The sequence below is a fragment of the Crocodylus porosus genome, unplaced genomic scaffold (genome assembly GCF_001723895.1).
Source record: "Crocodylus porosus isolate Cpor-Errol unplaced genomic scaffold, CroPor_comp1, whole genome shotgun sequence".
Lineage (NCBI taxonomy): Eukaryota > Metazoa > Chordata > Crocodylia > Crocodylidae > Crocodylus > Crocodylus porosus.
Window position 1 is genome coordinate 128312454 of NW_017728886.1, and position 19264 is coordinate 128331717.

Consider the following 19264-nt stretch of genomic DNA (forward strand, 5'->3'; position numbering starts at 1 on the left):
GGAGTGGGGGCACAGCAGGCTTCACCCGCGCGTCTCTCACCACTCCAGAGCCTACCTGAGTGTGAAGTGTAGGGGAAGTGCCCCATGCCATTACTTTTCACTGTGCTTCCAGATGGGAAAGGGTGCAGCTTGCCCACTTGCCTACCTCTAACCCAAACTGGGTCACTTTAGCCTACAGCCTAAAAAGGCAGGGGAGGGCAGGGAAAAATCTGAGCTGGCGCTTATCTGCTTATCAACCTCCTTGTTGGGAATCACTCATGTAAACACTTCCTTCAACACAGACTAAGAGTGTAGTTGGTTTTGCCACAATCCTCACTTTCACCCATTGCTGTTATTCTCTTAATTGCTTTCAAAATGAAGAAAGGTATTTGTACTCATCATACCATATCAGAAAATTTCAGAGAAATGTTCACTCTCTTTCTTTGCTTGAGTTGTTTCTCAACAGACCTTTGCTAGAGAAATAATTATTTAAAAAAAAATATTTCTTACATAGGTATGCTACCTACTTCTAGGAAGATGTGGGCTCATAAAACACTTCTAGATAACTTAGCATAGGGGCGGGCAATTATTTCAGGCAGAGGGCTACTTACCCAGTTTTGGCAGGCTGTTGAGGGCTGCATGGGTAGTCCCGTCCCTTGACAGGTCCCCTGCCCCATGGTCACCATCTTGGGACCAATGTCCCAGGGCCAGCACCAGTGGGCCCAAAGCGGGGCACAGGCTGGCAGGGGTCTGTGAAGCCAGGGTGGGCTGCACCAGCAGGGAGAAGGGGGAGCTGGCTTGGCTTCATAGAGCCCCTGCTGGTCAGGACCCTGTACCCCTGCCGCCATGCTCTGGGCCCAGCCAGCACTGGCCCTGGGACACCAGTGCAGGCCACGTGCTTCTGCTGGCTCCCCGCCCACTCACTCCCAGTGCCCCCCAGTCCTGCGGTACAGGAGGGGAGCAGTGCACAGCCCTGAGCCCCAGCTCTCCAGCAGGGAAGAAGCTGGTGCTGAGTGCAGGGAAAAGCGGCCCCTGGCCTGCCCCATGGCTGGTGCTCCCTGCTGCAGGCACTCGCATCCCATGCAGGGCTGTCTGGAGCAGGCACAGGCAGCCCCACACAGGCTGCAGGTGGCTGCAGCACGGGGCGCTGGCCACAGGGCAAGGGGCCACTTTTCCCCATGCTCAGCACCAGCTTGTAACCTGGCCCTGCTGCCAGCCTGGGCCTTGCACTGGCTCTGGGCTCACCCGTCAGCTGTGCGCAGTGGCAGCAGCTGCAGACCCCCCCACTTGCCGCGCCAGGCAGTGTTGGCTGCTGCTGCCCACCTGGAGCTCATGTGCTGGGCAGCATGAGGCAGCGGTGGCAAACACTGCCTGGCACGGCAAATGCAGGAGCAACAGCTGCTGTCGCCACTTTCCCATCCCACTCAACTTTTCCCTGGGTCACATTTCCCCGGGTTCCTTCCCTGCCTGAGGTTCTCCCCTGCCCTTCCCCCTTACCTGAGGTTCTGGCGCTACCAGGGCAGCCACATGCTCCCAAGTCAGAAGCCCTCGCTGGGGCTTCCAGCTGGGGGGCAGAGCCAGACAGGCCCTGCTGTTGTGGGAGCTCACCAGGCTTCCCTTGGGTCCTACTGCCCTTGGTTCATTTTTGACAGGAACCCAGGGCAGAGAAATATTCATTTTCTAACTTTTTTAGGGGCCCCACAGGATATGGTTTGTTTTTATCTATAATTTGTTAAGATTATCGTCTAAAGATTTTATGTGTGTGGCCCTTGACAGCTCATCAAAACTTGTTAAGTGGTCCTCCAGCTAAAATAACTGCCCACCTCTGCTCTACGTGCTATGTATGAATAAGCTGAGAAAGATTAAAATGCAGCAAACCTGCTCCTACTACACAATCGTGGATGAAGGAGTGTGTGGCCTGTGTCCACACCCTAGGAAAATAAAATTGATCAAGTACAGCTCTGTCTATAACTAGCTCAGGCCTTGCGGCCTAATTGCCAGACAGGCTCCTGTTCTGATCACTTACTTTCTGAGGGTGATAGTTCCACTACTCATCAGGAACTGTTTCCATAGAGGAGTATGTTAAAAAATCCTATGACAACCCAACACTCAGCCCTCTTCTCATGTGATTCTCAGTCCATTCAGATTCTACAGAGAGCAATAATAAACTGGAGTCATCCTGAGCAACAAGTGCTGACTTTCAACAAGCTATCTACATATCTTCTGTGATTCAGCATTTTGCTACATTCATGCACAGCCACAAAACCTGTCAGCAGAAAATAAAGGAGGGGGTATGCAGCTAGACAGATATGCAGCTGGCTGCAACAGTTTTGATTCCTATTTTATCCCTGTCACTCCCAGCTAATCTGGAAAAGAAAATCCCAACCTCTTTGCTATTCTGCTAACTCCAGCTATGCAATTCTTTATGTGAATTTTGGCCAGCAGGCTTTAAGCCATGAAATTCTGATGTCAGAGCCCCAGGATGTCTGGGGATGCAAAGGTTACCTGGCACCTACCAGTCAGGTGTGATGCAAAAAAGTCTTGTGATAATATAAAGCTTTGAAGCAGTTTAGTGCTTTCAAAACTGCCGGTTACGGGATAAGCCAACAAGCAATGGCAAGCTTAAAATAGAACTTGAATGGAAATGGATAAGAACGAAGTAGTGAAATGAGTGTTCTTACCCTTTGCTCCCAGTATTCAGGTCGTAAGCAGTAGTTCCTCAGATCTAATAGAGCTAAATTTGAGACACTTAAAGACAGAGCCACTGACACATCCTCCTCATTGCTTTGTTATTTGGGTCTAATTTGCTCCTTTTTTTTAACATGCTCCCAAGGTAGGGGTGGGCAACATACAGCCCACAGGCCGGATCCAGCTATTCTATTCAACCCATGGTGCCCCTAAAAATGTAGTAAATTCATATTTATTTGCTCCTGGAAGCTTGCAAAGCTGTCAGGAGCCAGGGACAGTAGGACCTAGAAGAAGCACTCAGCAGGCTTGAGCAGCCCAGCCCTGCCCCACCCCACCCCCAGCCAATTCCCTGCTTTCCTGCACACGCCCTGCTCCAGCATCACGTGGCTCCCGAGATCACAGGACTGCACCAGTATGGCTGTGTGTGCGTGCGTGCAGGCAGGCAGGCTGGCAGAGTGCAGGCTCAGTGGCAGAACATGTGTGTGTGCAGGCACAAGTTTGGGGGCAGAATGGGTATGTGTGTGTGTGTGTGTGTGTATGTGTGTGTTCATAGGGTGAGTCCCACACACACACCCTACCATACACATGCACCCACACCCCCCTCACTGCCATACACAAACCCCAGCCACCCTCCCTCCACACCACCCCCCAAAAACCTGATACCCACATACACTCCATATATCTACACACACACTCACATGCTTCCTCACCCACATACCCACACACCCACAGCCCCCCACAAACCTATACCCACTCCCACAACATACACGAGTAAGACTTCATTTTAAGCTATTGTGCAATCACCTCTATGTACACTATACAAACACATGTAAATCAGGACAAAAATTCTTTTTTGAAATCAAATTAATGAATGCTGTAGATGTTCGCTTTTTAGAATATAATTTGGTATTTTTCTGGTTCCGAGATTGCAAAACCCCTTGATGAAAGGAGCACTTCCGAGGGCAAGGGGAGGGACTTCAGGTGGCAAAGGTCAGGGGTTAGGGGCAGGGACTTTCAGTCACAAGATGGCGACCGGGGGTGGGGCAACCATTAAGGGGCAGGGCTACCCATGCGGCCCTTAACAGCTTGCCAAAACTCGGTAAGTGGCCTCTACCTGAAATAATTGCCCACCCCTGTCCTAACGGAACAGTGTGTGATCTTTTTTGCTGTCTTGTAAATAATAAGACATAAGCAATTGGATGTTTTTTTTAAATGTAATTTTCCCACCATGCTCCTTCTTTTTCCCTGCCTCAGAGTTGTATGGGGTGCAACGCACAGTGGGCGGGATTGTACAGACAGGTTCCCTTTTGTTAGATTTTAAGATCTTTGTATTGCTTTGCATTTTCAAAGGCATGGACAGCAATAAGTGAGCTGCACTACATATTGAGGGGCAGTGTACAGTACACTGTAGAAGGTGGGGTTTGCTTTCTTTGCTGGTGTTGTGAAAAATTTACCCACATACCTCTGTGTACTTTTTTAGGAAGACAAAATGGTGTAAGCAGAATATCTTATGTAAATGACACCCTGAAGTATTCTGTATTTATTCCTCCCAATTTGCATTCATCTCCCTTTGTGCCTCCCTTTGTGCCTTTTTTGTACAGTAAAGAGAAAGTAAATCGTTTTCCCTAGGGTAACTCAGATTTTAAGTTAGATCTCACAGACAAGTCTAAGAGGGATTACAAAATTTGGTCTCTGTCTTGAGATGTATCTACAAAACCCAGAATAGTACTCTTATCCCTTGCCCAGTGTGTTTACTAGTCCACTCTGGGCATGAATTAAACTGATCTGAAAAAAGGTATTTTCAGGGTGGAATAAAAGAATGGCCACCTGGGGAGATGGTGTGGAATAGCTATTGCTAATTTAAATTCATATCTTAGCTTATTTCACAATAGCTTCACCCAAGTAAACAAACTGTCATTCAAGCTAATTATGTATGTCCTGGATTAACTATCATCCTGCTGTGAACAAACCCAACTCCAAATGTTCCTGATGAGTTGCTATGTCAGAAGCCTCTGAAGAAAGGCAGGTCTCTTTGCTATCTCCCAATCTCCACAGAAACATCTAAAATATGAAGTATAAGTGCTATCAGGCTGCTTAGAGCATCAAGAAAAAAATCATGTTGACCCTGGCAATATAGGAGGTTTGGAAAACACTTGATTTGAATTACTTCCCTTTGATTTCCTCAACCCAAGAAGGGAAACACCTTGGCCCCAATTTCATCTCCCTACATGCTCCTTCAGAAAACATAACTGAGATGAATTTACACACTACACTTGGGGAACTTAAAATGCGAGTGTCTGCACATTAAAACTTATTAACTAATGCTAAACTTTCTTTGAGTGCCTCAAAGTTATGCCATTTCAGGAGAGGTTAACTCCAGGCTGTGCTACCTAACTTGTGCTGGAGTAACTTCAGTCTGCTCCATGCAGATAAAATAAGCAATTTGCAGTTCTCCAGCATCCCAGGAAGCACTGCTCCCACCCACTCCCAGGTAGAGTAGGGATAGAGCCCAGACATCACTGTGCCTAGCTACACCCCTGCTCACCACTCCTCTAATGGCAAGTCAGAACTATACAGGTAAGAAATGGAATTAACCTTTAATGTGTAACTAGTTACAGTATGTTCTAACTTTAACATTCCTTAACATTCTACAGATGTAGCATGGCTTAAGTATACTGTGTAATTTCACTAATACGTCTTCATAGGAAAATAGCAATCCTGGTGATCTGAATCCAGTATTTCTAGCATCGTATGTGAGCATAATTTGTTTTAAATAAAACCTACAGAGGTGATGAGTGGCTTCTTACCGTTAGGGACAGCGCCATGCAGACAAACGTGAACTTCTTGATATGCGTTGCTCTTACTGTGCTGTTGGTGTTCACCATTTTATTGCTGGGGTTATTCTAGGTTGAGAGAGAACGATAACAAGCATTAACTTGGCTCCAGACTGATGTTGAACCAAAGCACCAGGGTCGTAAGTAGGATTTGTCTATGTGCAAGCCTGGGTAGGGTTTTTTTTGTTTTTTGTTTTTTTTAAATCCATCTTCCAAATAGAGCACTTGCACAAGCTGCAGAATTTTTTCCACATAAACTGACAATCATTGTCTAAATAGCCACTCAAAACTCACTAATCTCCTTAGTTTCCCAAGAAGTAACACATTTCAATATTTAAGAGTGCCAGTAGTTTTTTGTAAAGGATACCTATGTGAATTGGTGACCCTGGTTTAAAACTGAGATGACCCTGTCACACATAGGAAAAATGAGCACAGGCATACTCTGTCATCACAAAGTGGTACAATGCAACCAACCCTTATTCATGACTGATTCAATCAGCCATCCTACACAAAGCTCTTTGAACACATGGCTTTGCTAATTCAGTCTGAAGAACAGTAGACAATGAGAATAATTAAATGTTCCATCCTGACCATGGATTCTTTACTCGCATAGTAATAGTGTGTGCAACATATTTTTAAAAAAACCTAACAAACCCCTCAAAAATGGAAGGTTACAAATTATGACTTGGCAAAGAATTACAGCCAATTTAAATGAGCTTTCATACAAGGCACAGCAAATTTGCAGGACTGCACCCCTAGCACAGTGGCTGCAGAATTCTTATTGGATTTCACACTAAGCCATTTGAGAAATGTGGGTAAGTGCCAAAAGTGATAACAATGCTGCTATGAGGTGTTGTACAATATTTACTTAACCTTGATAAAGTTCCAATAGAGAAATATTGAAGTAGCAGTCCCACAGTTGTGACTGCTGGCTAGAGTTGCTAGGAAAGCAGAAACTCAAACCTGTCTTGGGTAAGGGGCAGTGGAGGGGAAGGATGTGGAACAGTTGAGAAGTATGCAATTTCATTAGCCTTTGCACAGATAGACCATGACCTCCATTTTGAAATGTGAAAACTTATGGCACCCAAATTAGTATGTGGTACCTAAATATCTATTTGAACTAAGATATTTGCCTCCTTTGTATGAAAGCCAATAAGAATCTCAAATGGCTGTGTACCCTATGCTCTAATAACTGGTGGAGCTTGTATCTCTCTACAAGATTTGTCAACATGAGTTTACATTTTGTAAATATAACTCTAGAAAAATAACCCACAAGGTGCATCAAGCAGGCATGAAATAAAAACAGGGCATAAGGACCAGGTGGGGAAGGCAAGGGCTTTTGCTTCTGCCTTACTGCTACTAACATTCTATCCTTTTCTTGATATAATCAAGCCCTACTGCAGTTTCTTACTTCCTACCTCTTCATTCCTTCCAACCCTGACTCTGCTGAGTTCTTTGAACAGAGCACCACACAGAAGGAGAGTTAGAAGAGGCCCAGCAGGGGTAGCACCCTTTTCCTTGCCAGAACAGAATAAGTGAATTACCCGAGAAAGACACTTCATTAACCAAATGTTTTGTGTCCCCCACTCGACAAATGCTGCAATTCACGGTGCATCTCATAAGTTGGAGTACCAACAATTTCCCTCAGCTTCCACTGCAAAGGAGAGAACCTGATATGATCTAATTAGTAGAGGTGTATGAAACAGGCTGTATTCGATTCAGATATGGCCCAAATCGGGACCAGTGATTTGATTAGTTGATTTGGATCATTGTCCTGATACAATTCGGCCAAATTCAAATCTGAAGATTCAATGCTGATTTGGAGAATAGGGAATTTGGCCATAGACACAGCTTTAAATGTTTTTTCTACATACTTTGAGGTACCAGGTGTGGCTCATGAACACCGCGAAGGTGGGGTGGATGGAGGGTCCCACAGGCTTGCGGGGGAGGCCTTCCCCCCCCATGTGCTTGGCTACAAACCTGGAAGTGGTCTGGAAATATGTCTGGTCCACTTTCAGGTCTGCCACTGAGTGCACGGCCCTTCCTTCCCAGCTCAGCAATAGGCCGCAGGGGGACCCTGGGTGCTCCCAGACCCAGAAGGCATCAGTCACCAACTGGGGATCCCCCGCACACTCCCCGGCAGGCCCAAAAGTGGACCGAAAGTTCTGGTCCACTTCTGGGTCTGCCGCCAAGCACGCTGGGGACCCCCCCATGCTTCTGTGGGATGCTCCATCCGCCTCAGCAACTCAGCATTCATGAGCCACCTGGTACCTTGAAGTAAGTAGAAAAAACATTTAAAGCTGTGTCTATGTCCAAATCGTTGAATCTTTCTGAATCGATTCAGACGGTTCTGATTTGATTTGGAGAAATTCAAAGGGTCTCCTGATTCAATTCGGATGTTTGGCCACTGAATCGAGCCGAATCTCCGCCAAATCGGATCAGCAACTGAAGCTTTGCACAGCCCTACTAATTAGGTTCTTTCAAGCACTGTAATTATGGTGAAAAGATTGGTTGCTGCACGCGAGCCACTTTCATCCTATTGTAAAGTCTGAAAATTACAGGTGAGGTGCAAGGAGGATTGTAAATAAGTAGACATTCTGCTTGGATTTGTTTGAGGAAGCTTAAACTAAAGAAACCATCATTTCTAACAGCTGTGATTAAGGTGAGTGATGTGTGAACAGGGATCAAAGTCTTCACAACAGACCCAAGAAAAATACTGTGCATTTCTGCTGGTATTTGTTATACTGCTGCCACACAGATTCACAGTCAGAAAGCTGAGAAACTCCTTACTCCTCCTCTATATTCAGTATATTTCATGCCAACTTGTCTTCAAATGTATGCCTAAAACCTCCACTTTGGTTTTACCCTGCTATTAGAGCATAGTTGTCTTATGCTCATCTCAACTCAACTGCTTTCTCCCATCATTTTTTTCCTCTCGATATCACCTGCAGGCAGTGGCAGATCATGCTTGCTTTACCCTGAACTGCTGCTTCCAAGGCTAGGAGATAACCTAGCATGAGAGTAAAGGTGTTTTTGTGAGAAGACAAGTTCATTATTGACAAGGCCTGATTCTATTGTGGTTAATATAACATACTACCTATGAATTGCTGTCCAACTTTGCTAGGAGTAGACTTTGGCCCTGGAAGTAGAGACTCTCTATTCATCATTGTTACTTACAAATGACATTTTACTGAAAAAATTCTGGGCTCTATAAGTAGGCAATCGGGTTCTTCATTTTTTCTTTTAATCCACTCTGTTCTCCAGTTTATTAAAACTACACACCTGTAACTAGGGGATAACATCCAGTTTTCATAGTCCAATCTTTTTCCAGCAGAATGACTTCTAGGAAAACCCAGTTCTATTTCAGAAGGCAAGAAAGTCATATATGCTTATTTACAAGTTACAATAAATTTCCTTTCCATTTTTTTTATTAAACGTTCTCTGTATAAGTATCAAACCAAATGGGTCTTTTTTATATTTTGCCAACAAACAAATTCAGGGCTATAATATGACCAGTTAGTAGATGGGATTCTGATTGTGCAAATCAGAAAATGTTCTTGTCTAGTGGTGCTCAAACTTCTGCCTCTGTGGGCCAGATGAGTGACATGAGGACAATTAGCAAGTTGGATCCTGGACAGGGTTGGTTCAGGGGGTTGGTCTGCAGGTGCGATCTGGTTCACCAGTTTGTCCCCATGTATGGCCTGATTTGACCAGCTGGATCCAGCAACATACTGAACCAAGGCTGTGCTGGCCCAAACCTACATGGTGCATCTGGTCACGCACTGGTCCCACCCTGCATGCCAAATCCTGCCATGAATGCAGTGACCTAGGATGCAGGGCCATGTCGTCCAGCCCATAGGGTTTCCCACAGGTCCAGAAATTTGGCATCAGGGGAGCATTAGTGCTGCTGCCACTTCCAAATTTCTGGACTCATGGGTAGCAGATGACATGGCTTCATAGGCCAGATCTGGCCCATAGGCCAGAGGTTTAGCACCATGGCTCTCGTCCACTCTGTAAACCAAGCGTTGATTAAAGTAATTAGGCAATTACTACTGTTAAGCTGGAGAAAAAGGAGGAGTTTCACCTGCACTGTTTTTGTTTCTTTCTTCAAGTCAATTCCAAGAGCAACTCCAATATCCTTGTCATTTGATGAACCCCAATGAATATCCTTAGTTAGCCAAATCAGTTAGTTTAGTAACATGGTAATAATGTATGGGATGTGCGCCAATCTTAACCTATTAAATAATCTTTGTTACACATTAATAGCAGCACAATGACGTAACTTGGTCTGCAGATAGACTGTAGCATCAAGACAGCGGGCTGTTTTTGCAGCTGAAGTGTGGGCATTTCCACTATGGGCTATTTAAAATAGCTATATTAAGCACTTAATCTGAGTTTCAGGACAGTAAATGAAGATTAAAAACTTAACCTGAGGAAGTTAAGAGTTCAGGTTAAAATTATAAGGAAAAGAATGCTTGAAATTAAAGAAAGACACAATTAGTGTCAATTAAGAATTTAGGAACTCTCTGTAAGAAAGCTAGAAAGAGATACCATTTTATATTATAAATACCAAAAATAAAAGTAAAGAACAAAAAGTTAGGTCCATCCATGAATTCAACATGGCCTAATCTACACTTCTTTTATTATTTAACAGTAGGAATGGCCACAGAGATTACAGGATATCAAAGTCCTTTCCTCTCACACTTTCTTCACTGAAGTTATTCCTAATTTATAGCAGTGTGAAGCAGAGCAAAATCAAGTCTAAAATATCTACAGTGGTGGAATCACATTTCAGAGTATTTACTGCAGTCATATATGCAAGCACGCACCTTGTCAAATGCAGGGTAGACGGCTCTAAGTTCTGTCAACCAGCCATATGGCATATGTCCCACAGGGTATGTAGCTGTCAGAATTGCCACGGCCTATAGCAGGAGAAAAGGGAACATGAGAAATTCAAATCTTCAGGCAGCTTAGATAAACTAATCTTATAAACAATTTTAACTTAATACTTCTATATTCCCTGCCTTCACTCTGATCAAACAAAAGGGAAGTCCTTACATTAGGAGAAAAACATTTTAGCAGCAGTTATTCTACAATGCATTGCAAACTCAGGAGCAATGAAAATATATGACTTAGCTCTCTGGTTTTACTTTTTCACTGGTACTCTGATTATATTTAGTTTTCTGTTCTGTTATTTACTCATCATTCTTTCAGTGTCTCTTCGTTCTTCCCATCTTTCTCATGAATTACTCAATCTATTGAGATCTAAAATACTGTACTGTGTAAGAACCTACTTCTTTTTTATTATAGTTCACAATCTCCATTTGTCTTGATTATTCATGAGTAAAACAATTTAACACAAAATAATTTAATTGCAAAAGATGGACTGCAGCAATGTAACTGCAGCCCTGCTGACTGACTCATTTTGGATGTCAGATTGGCTGTTCTGGGCTACAAGGACCCTAGAGACAAAGAAAATGCTGCTTGTGACTGTACTAATCAACTGGAATCAGCTAAAAATAATCACTGTTTCCAGCACAAGAAAAAGCTTATTACATTAACTAGGTCCTCAAGTACTCTTAAGTGCAATTTACATAAAGGAAGTAAAAATATTAACGTCTCAACAATTTTAAGATTGATCTGTCCTGCTAATACACGTTACTTTTTTGTAAGCAAGAAACCAAGCTACACATCCCCAATCACCCCTCCACCACACCCCCGATTTGGAACACTAAAACTGCTTTTCTCTATGAAGACTGGTTAAGTTGTCCGAAATAGACCTGGGAAGCGCTGGCCTCATTGGGTAGTAAAGATATCTACCCCTTATGTCTTACTCTTTTCAACTGCCATATTCCTGTTATAGCTGGGAAAGATGGTTTAGGGAGCTTTTTTATTGGCTTCTCCTTTTCTCATCTTTTCTGTTGCCACCTAGCTATGCTTCAACTGAATGCATATGCATGTGTCTTAAGATCCCTAATGGAAGAGAAACATTGGGAGTTTTGGTCTAAAGTACTGCTCTCTTTATATTTTGGTTTGCGAAAAGATTAAGCAAAGGGCTGAGGGGTTAATCCTTTGTTACCTGAACTAATGAAACATCCCCTGGGTACACAAGAAATATGGGACCTGCTCCCTGTCACTATTACAGAAATCACCTTGAATGCACACTTCTCACCAGAAATATCATCAACTTCGGAAGAAAACAACTTTAAAATCTCTTCAAACCCCTTGCCTGCTGTTTAGCTCTCCTGGGTTAATTTTTCCAGTTATCCAATTATATTTGCCTATTATAAAATAAAACTGTTCCTCCTTCCTTGTTGGATTAAAGACCTAAACAAACGGAGGAAAGGGAATGCAAAGCTAGTCAGTGTTATTTCTTCTAAAAGGTACTGCCAAATGCCTTTCACAAACTGGAAAACTGGGGGGAAATGTTTTTCTTCTCTAATTGTTCAGGCTAAACAACAGAAGTAGCATTTTTTGTTACCGTTGTTTCACTTTCATAGAATCTGGGTTTTTTTAATTCTTTATTTTACCTTCAGTAGAATTTCTTTTTACATGAAAACTGATTCAACTGAACAGAATCATGGAAGTATTTCAATTTTAATGGAGCCCAGCAATAACACAGAGCTGCCATAAACTGTTTTTCTTTCCTTTTAAAACATTGTTCATCACCTTCTATAGGTATAACATTCCCCCTGGGGGAGAGATTAATAGAGAGAGAACTTCAGTCTTTAGTAATATTCCTGGCTCTCTTCCCCTACATTGGTGGGGTCCTAATGTACAAGCAATGACTCTCATACTTTCCAAAACACAAGATGTGAGCATTAAGTATTTGGTGAGAAAACATACCCATCCAGCCACCCAAGTATTCCCAGTAAGAACAAACAGGAATCAATAACAGCCTGTGGCCTACCAGACTCATAAACGTGCTCACACACTATGCCCTTTCACACAGCCTGTCCTTTCCATTCAAATACTGAAAGGGGCTGGCAGCAAAATGAAGAGAAATTTGAAAACCCGTCATGTACAAGGCTGTTACAAGCCATTCCCCTTTCACAATCAATACTTTCTTAAACCAGAATCAGAACTCAAGTGTGACAATGGTGCTTAAAGGACTTTTACTTTAAGCCTTTGCCCAACCATCTGCCACTTTTACATTTACATTTGCAGTTATGGTCATAGTAAAGAAATGCAAAAAGATGCACTTGTGAAATGGCAATGTGTTATAGCTAATGTAAGTGCAGAAGGCAAAAACAGAATCAGAAAACTAATGTTGGCACATTTTTCCCATGTACCAGGAACAGTAAAAATGTAGGAACCCATACGTCCCTAACCTGAACATCTTATACTATCATGTTACATTCCATTCCTCCAACCACTTACATACATGCAGCCAGTGGAATTTTTCAGGTGTGCAACAGTGCCAAATTAATATTGCTGAGAGCAAGTGTTATATATAAACTTTATACTCTTCACTTTTCAAGTGGGCCTTTCTTTTTTAGTTTCCTGGGATTTTCTCCTATTCACCTAAGAGGCTAATTTTCCTCTTCCTGAAGTCAGTGGTTGAATTCCACTGACTTACACTGGAGAAAGTGCAGAGGTCAGTGCTATTAATTACAAAAAACAGATGCCTCTATATGACCTGTCCTACTGATCCATGAACACTTAAAAAAGTGAGAACTTAACAGAGGCACATAGACTGCACTTGCTCCTAAACTGTCCAAGCAGGACACATTTGGGATGGGACCCTCACCTCACCGAGTTTAGAAAGTGCTTGTATAACTATTGGGATTGGCAAGAAGGAATTTGCTTTTCCTCAGGGGAAACAACCTGAGCACTTACTCCCCAGTCCAATGTCAGATTCTCTCCTGCCTTATCCTTGTGTTTGGGCACTCACAGCTGTGCAAAATATTAATATATCATCATGGTAATAATTCATGTTGCTTTACACAGCTGTGAGGCAAAACTGAGGAGAATGATGTCCCAAACCTCAATCCTAAAGGCTTTGGAGGTCCTAATGTCTATCTCTGTACTTGGGATCTTTGAACCAAGAGATCCAATGGCAAATTCTGATCAGCTTTCAGGGGTCTGGTACTGGAGGGCTAACCAAGGAAGATTAGGAAGGAAGAACCGTTAAGATTAAACACCTCTGTTGGAGGTTAGCACTGTAGGCATAGGCTTAAAACTGCTTTCCTTGCTCTTATGGATGAGAAGCTAAACACACTGACAGATACCATATGTAGAAGTGGGACTGGGCACACTACTTTCTTTAACAAATATAAGTAATGATGAATTCTTTTGGTGAAATGTAGTACCACTGTAAAGGACTCTTGTATGGAGTGGTGTCACATTCATCAGCAATTGTCATACCTCTGTGGCTGCAGAGCTGCCACCCAGGTCTCGAGAGACAAAAAGGTTGACGATAGGCCTGCTGATTCGCTGAGTTGCCAAAATCAATGCCAAAGGCCACCAGAAACTCAGCATCTTCCTTATTGTAGCCTCTCCCTGCAGCAGAAAAGAAACAAAGTCCCTTTTGAAACAAACAGAACAGATCCAAAAGCACAGCTCTAAAGCATTTTCCCACCCAGCAGTCAGTTCACCACATTCCAAAGTTCTCAGCAGTAAGAGCCTGAAAGAGGAATGCCGCATAAAATTACAATCTCCCATGTTAGCAATAGAGCTGAAGGCAGCTGTGCATTCTTAATAGCCCTATTAAACCTGAATAATTAATCAATGCATAATTTGTCCTGGCAACCAATTACAAAGATATTGATCCATAGTGGGGGGGAAATTTGTGAATTAAAGCAAGATAAAGAGAAACAGTCCTTGAACAGTCCTCTCAGAACATCAGTTTCCAAAGCCATCCTTGTAGTACTGCTGCACTGATTCTCTTGCATAATAATATAAGATTAGAAGGGATGTTTTCAGTACAGAAGTACTGATAAGTATGACTAGACAGTATACCAGTGTGGAGGGTAGCGTGACATGCACTGTATTTGTAGAAGTTAGCATCATGCACCTTGGTGTGTGTCAAGCATTATGTGCTTTCTAGGGAACAGAGAGGGTCAGGTCACCATAAATACTAAGCTGATGTTGTGATTGTTCTACATGTAGAAACAGGCACTCAGACATACCCCCATCTCAGGTCCACTTCTGTCAGGAATAATATCATGTATATTTCTGTAGTAACCCAGGCAGAGGGTGGTACATCGAACAAGTGCTCCCATGTACAGGGACAGGATTGGGATGAGGAGAGGCTCTCTGCATTCCAAGTGACTGTGGAGCAAAATGGCTACAAAAACAACCTGAAAAAGATAAATAAGAGGAGGAAAAACCTGACTTGTTACTGTGGGTTTTTTTTTTAAAAGACCCATGCTTTTCCCAGCTGATTCAAAGCCAGTTCACATTGAATAGCATAGCACTAGTTCAGAGCACTTTGACTATGCTGGAGTAATGCCTAGGAGCCTTCATCAGGGGTCTGCCTTCTTTATTTCATTCACCCCTTTGTGCTAGGTACTACAGAAATGAACAAGATCTTGTGCCATGTTACAGACATGAAAATCCCAATAATGGGGTGTGGTGTGGAACCAGTAATCATACAAAGCAGCACAATTACATATATTTGGTTGTGCAGGTGACACAAATAATTCCACACACTGATAGCTGGCGAGCTTTGAAGGTCAATTTCTGAGCTGTCTCTTTATGAAAGGACACAACACTGACTTCTCTGACACACACCATATATTTTTGGTGCTTCACTTGTTATTCAGGGTAAAGCATCCCATTTCCTTCTACCAGTCCCCTTTCTTCAAGCAAGATAGCTGCATTTCCTCCTGAACTACGAGGGCACTCAAGTAAAGCTGAATGGAACTGTTAACACCAAGGCTAGGGACAGACATTACACATGAACTGGTTTAAGTGATCAGAAACTGGTTTAAACCTGTAACAGAACAGATGTTCAGTGCACATAAACCAATTTCAAAATGACTGAAACCAGTTTGAGATCAACCTGGTTGAATATAGTATCAGATTTACTTGATTTGGCTCAAACCAGTTTATGCAATGTCTGTCCCAGTTCCCTTGCTGGGTTAAGATAAGCCAGAGCCCCCCAGCATCCTGGCATGCTCTCTGGGCTGAGCTCTCTGCTCCAGCTCAGCCAGACTGGCTCCTTCCCTTTGCTCCCCACCCAGAACAGGGACAGGCAGGGGTCTGGCCAGGGAGGGGTTTCATTCCCCCTCCATCTCACTGGCAGGGACCCGAGACAGGTCTGCTAGGCGCTCCGCCCTCGCTGCTGCAGCAATGGGCACCATGGCCCCTGAGGCAGAGGGGAGCAGGGAAGAGAGTTAGTTTTCCCTCTACCAACCTGAGTCTGCCCACCCTCACTGCTGCGCTCCCTTCCCTCTCCCAGGGGCCCTGCCTAGCTGTGACCCTGCCCTGGAAAGGGGCTTGTTCCCCCACATTATGATTAGGGCTGCTGCAGCAAAGGGGTAGGGCCCTTGTTGGGGGCAGCAGCCCTTATCATAATGTGGGGGAAACAAGCCCCTTTCTGGCAGGGGCGCTGTGCTGTGGGGTCGTCAGAGCTGCAGCAGCACCGGGGTCCAGAGTGGGCCAGAGCCCTGCAAGGCCCCCACAGCATTGCCACGCTCCCCAGGGGCTCTGCTAGCCCCCACTGGGAAGGGGCTTGCACTCTGGGAAACAGTGATGGGCTGCTGCCTGATCACTGTCACTCACTCACTGTTCCAGCTGGTGGGTGGGGGTGAAAGAGGCCTATTCAGCCACTGGCTCCCAGCACAGGCCAAGCGGCAGCTGTGGCCATGCCGGGCAGACCCCAATGCAGTGCCAGTAGCCAGCGGCCAAGCCTGGAGCAGCCACCAGTACTGAAGCAGGGTCTGCCCACCCTGGCTCCAGTTGCTGCTCTGTGCTCTGGGCCAGCATCCAAATAGGCCTCCTCCTGCCGGGATGGGGCTGGCCTGAACATAGAGTGGTGGCCAGGCTGGGCAGACCCCTCTGCAATGCTGGTGACTTTTCTGTGCTTGAGGCAAGCCCCCTCCAGGCAGCAAGAGGCTTATTCGGACACTGATCGCTGGCTTCAAATCGGGGTCTGCCTGGCCTAGCTGCAGCCACCGCTGGCCCTGAGGTCAGGGCCAGTGGCTGAATAAGCCTCCTCCTGCCTGGAGGGGACTTGCCCCAAGCACAGACCAAGTGATAGGGGTTGGACCCCACCCCTGCCCAGCAGCTGGAGCAGTGAGCGGTGAGTGAGTGACAGCGATGGGCAGCAACTCATCACTACTTCCCATCACACAGGGGCCACTCTGTGAGGCTAGCAGAACTGCTGGGGAGCATGGCAGCACTGCAGAGAGCTTACAGGACTCTCGTCCATTTTGGACCCCAGTTATGCCACAGCTCTACTGACCCCACAACCCCAGTGCGGCTGCAGCGGCAGGGCGGGGGCACAGCCAGGCAGGATCCCTGGGAGAGGGAATGGAGCACAGCAGCGAGGGTGGGCAGATCCAGCTCAGTAGAGGGAAAACTCACTCTCCTCCCTTCCCCCCTCTGCTGCAGGGGCCATGGTGCCCGCTGCTGCAGCAATGAGGAGGGAACTCCTGACAGACCCATCTTGGGTCTCTGCCAGTGGGATAGAGAGAGGGAATTAAACACCTCCCTGGCTAGTTCAGCCCAGACTGGCGTTTCCTTCCACAGTTTCCTTGCAGCTGAGGGCCTTTTCTAGTGCCCCCCAGCACCTGGCCTGAGCAATTGCAGGCATGTGCCTGCATTGCCTCAGTCCAGAGCAAGTTTGTCCTGTTACAAACCAGTTTAGCATAGGCAGGTTAGAATAACCTGCAAAGGTAGAATCAGTTCAGGGTCTGGTTTTTTGAACATCTGTCCCTAGTCCTAAACTCAGAAACATTTAAGATTACTATCTTAATCACTCAAGGAACTTGAGGAACTTAAATCCAAAGAACTTAAAAAAAAAAAAAAAGTTGTTTTTTTTCCACACCATTATTAACACTTTCACGTTTCAAAAACCAGTTGAGATCATACAATTTAAATTCCAGATGTCTCTGATGGAGAACAAAGCAGGTGCAGGTAATACAGCTACATTTGGTTCTGCCTAAAAATGACTCTATTGAGAGGGGCTGGAATGAAAATGAGTTCTGAGTATGTTTTCCTACAAATTTATCTTTTAAGGGCAGGTTTTCCCTTTTGCTGGATATATTTTACATATTGCTCTAAAAACAAATTGCATCTACAGATGTTTATGAGGCTGGGTGTGCTGTTTTTGTGAGGAATGCAAGACAGCTGGTTTAGGACACCATTATGAAAATGATTTTTTTCAGTAAGGTTAAATAAGCAGTTACAGAAACTATGTATCCAAAGCTGTCAAATTTTTAAAAAGGGGCTACAGGTAACTAAGCTGTATTAAACGTGTTAACTAGTGCTGATGCTCCCTTTGCATATGTTATCTGATGGGGAGAGGTCTATGTGGCTCAGCTTTTGTCCTTCTTTAGATGTTCTTGAACTCTCAGTTCTCCACTGTGGAATGAAGATTGGATGTTGAGGTCCCTTCCAACCCCCAAAATCTATGAAATATATGAAACCATACAAGAGTCCTTTACAGTGGTACTACATTTCACCAAAATGGTAGCGTTCTAACTTCTTCATTCAGATATAAGTGACTAAACAAGATAGAAAACAAGGGGAAATGAAGCCTCAAAATCCTCGTTCTGGTTTCATGCCATGAATGCCAGGCCAATAACTTCAAGGATCATTCAAAATGAGAGCTGGGTCAAGCCCACTGAATCAATTTCCATGGTATTGAGTTAATTTGCTATAATTATTAAGAGGTATTCAATTGCAGAGATTTCAGTCCACATGGGTAAAGGGAAAAAATACATTTGTATCATAGTTTTACAGGTTACCAAACCTTGTTCACGACTTGCTTTCATTTAACAATGAGAGAGTTAAGTGAAAGATACTGAGCAAAAAGTTTCTGATTTTTAATTTTCATTGCCTTTTTACTAGTCACATGCTCACTCACTCTTTTCCCTTCATGGACAAGATGATAATTGGCTTACATTACAGAGGTGCTGCAAAGCTAAACTATTAACATGTTTAGTGCTTAAAAGCAAGAATTGCTATATCACTACTAACATGAACATAATGTTGGATATTGAATATAGGTTTAAAGGACATTTCTTTGAGGAAATGCCTAGTATAATCCAGAGTGAAGAGAACCTGGTTTTGATACTTCTTGGCTTTGAATTTAAAGAGTTTAGGATCCTTTAAAAAAATACATAAAAGCACCAAGATGGGTAGGAAACATCTTGTATACAAAGTATACAAAAGGTATATTTTGACTGTAGTTTTGAGTATGTGATTTTTTGGGCCAGTAGCAAACAATGTTCCCGCTAAGCTGCATGCGTGCACAGCCATGCACAATTAATAATCTTGCCGTGCAGTAACTTTTTAATGCTGCGCACCCACCTGGAGAGAAGCTGGGCTGCGGCTTATCAGAGAAGAGCTGGGAAGAGCCTCCTTTCCAGTTCTAACAACCGACTGTGTCCAGCCCATGGCTGCCCCACAGCACTCCATTGCGCTGTTCTGGGCAGCAGTTAGCATGGAGAAGGGTGGTGGGAAGGGTCTACAGTGCTTCACATGGGGCTGAACCCTGCCCGCTCCCACTTGGACACTTATTGCAGGACACTTACCGGTGGAGTGCACCGAAAGGGGGAGGTGGGACTGAAGCAGCGTGCTCACAAACCAAA

General features: G+C 44.3%; 1 protein-coding gene across 2 annotated transcripts in view; it reads right to left on the reverse strand.

Moving 5' to 3' along the window:
* The window catches only part of ANKH (ANKH inorganic pyrophosphate transport regulator), a 146384-nt gene that overhangs the window by 27336 nt on the left and 99784 nt on the right, over positions 1-19264 (reverse strand). For both annotated transcript variants that reach the window (XM_019541753.1, XM_019541759.1), the window contains 4 exons: positions 14633-14803; positions 13869-14003; positions 10331-10423; positions 5475-5570 (listed from right to left, as the gene is read on the reverse strand). In XM_019541753.1, the coding sequence (XP_019397298.1) occupies positions 5475-5570; positions 10331-10423; positions 13869-14003; positions 14633-14803 (495 nt within the window). The remainder of the gene's footprint in view (positions 1-5474; positions 5571-10330; positions 10424-13868; positions 14004-14632; positions 14804-19264) is intronic.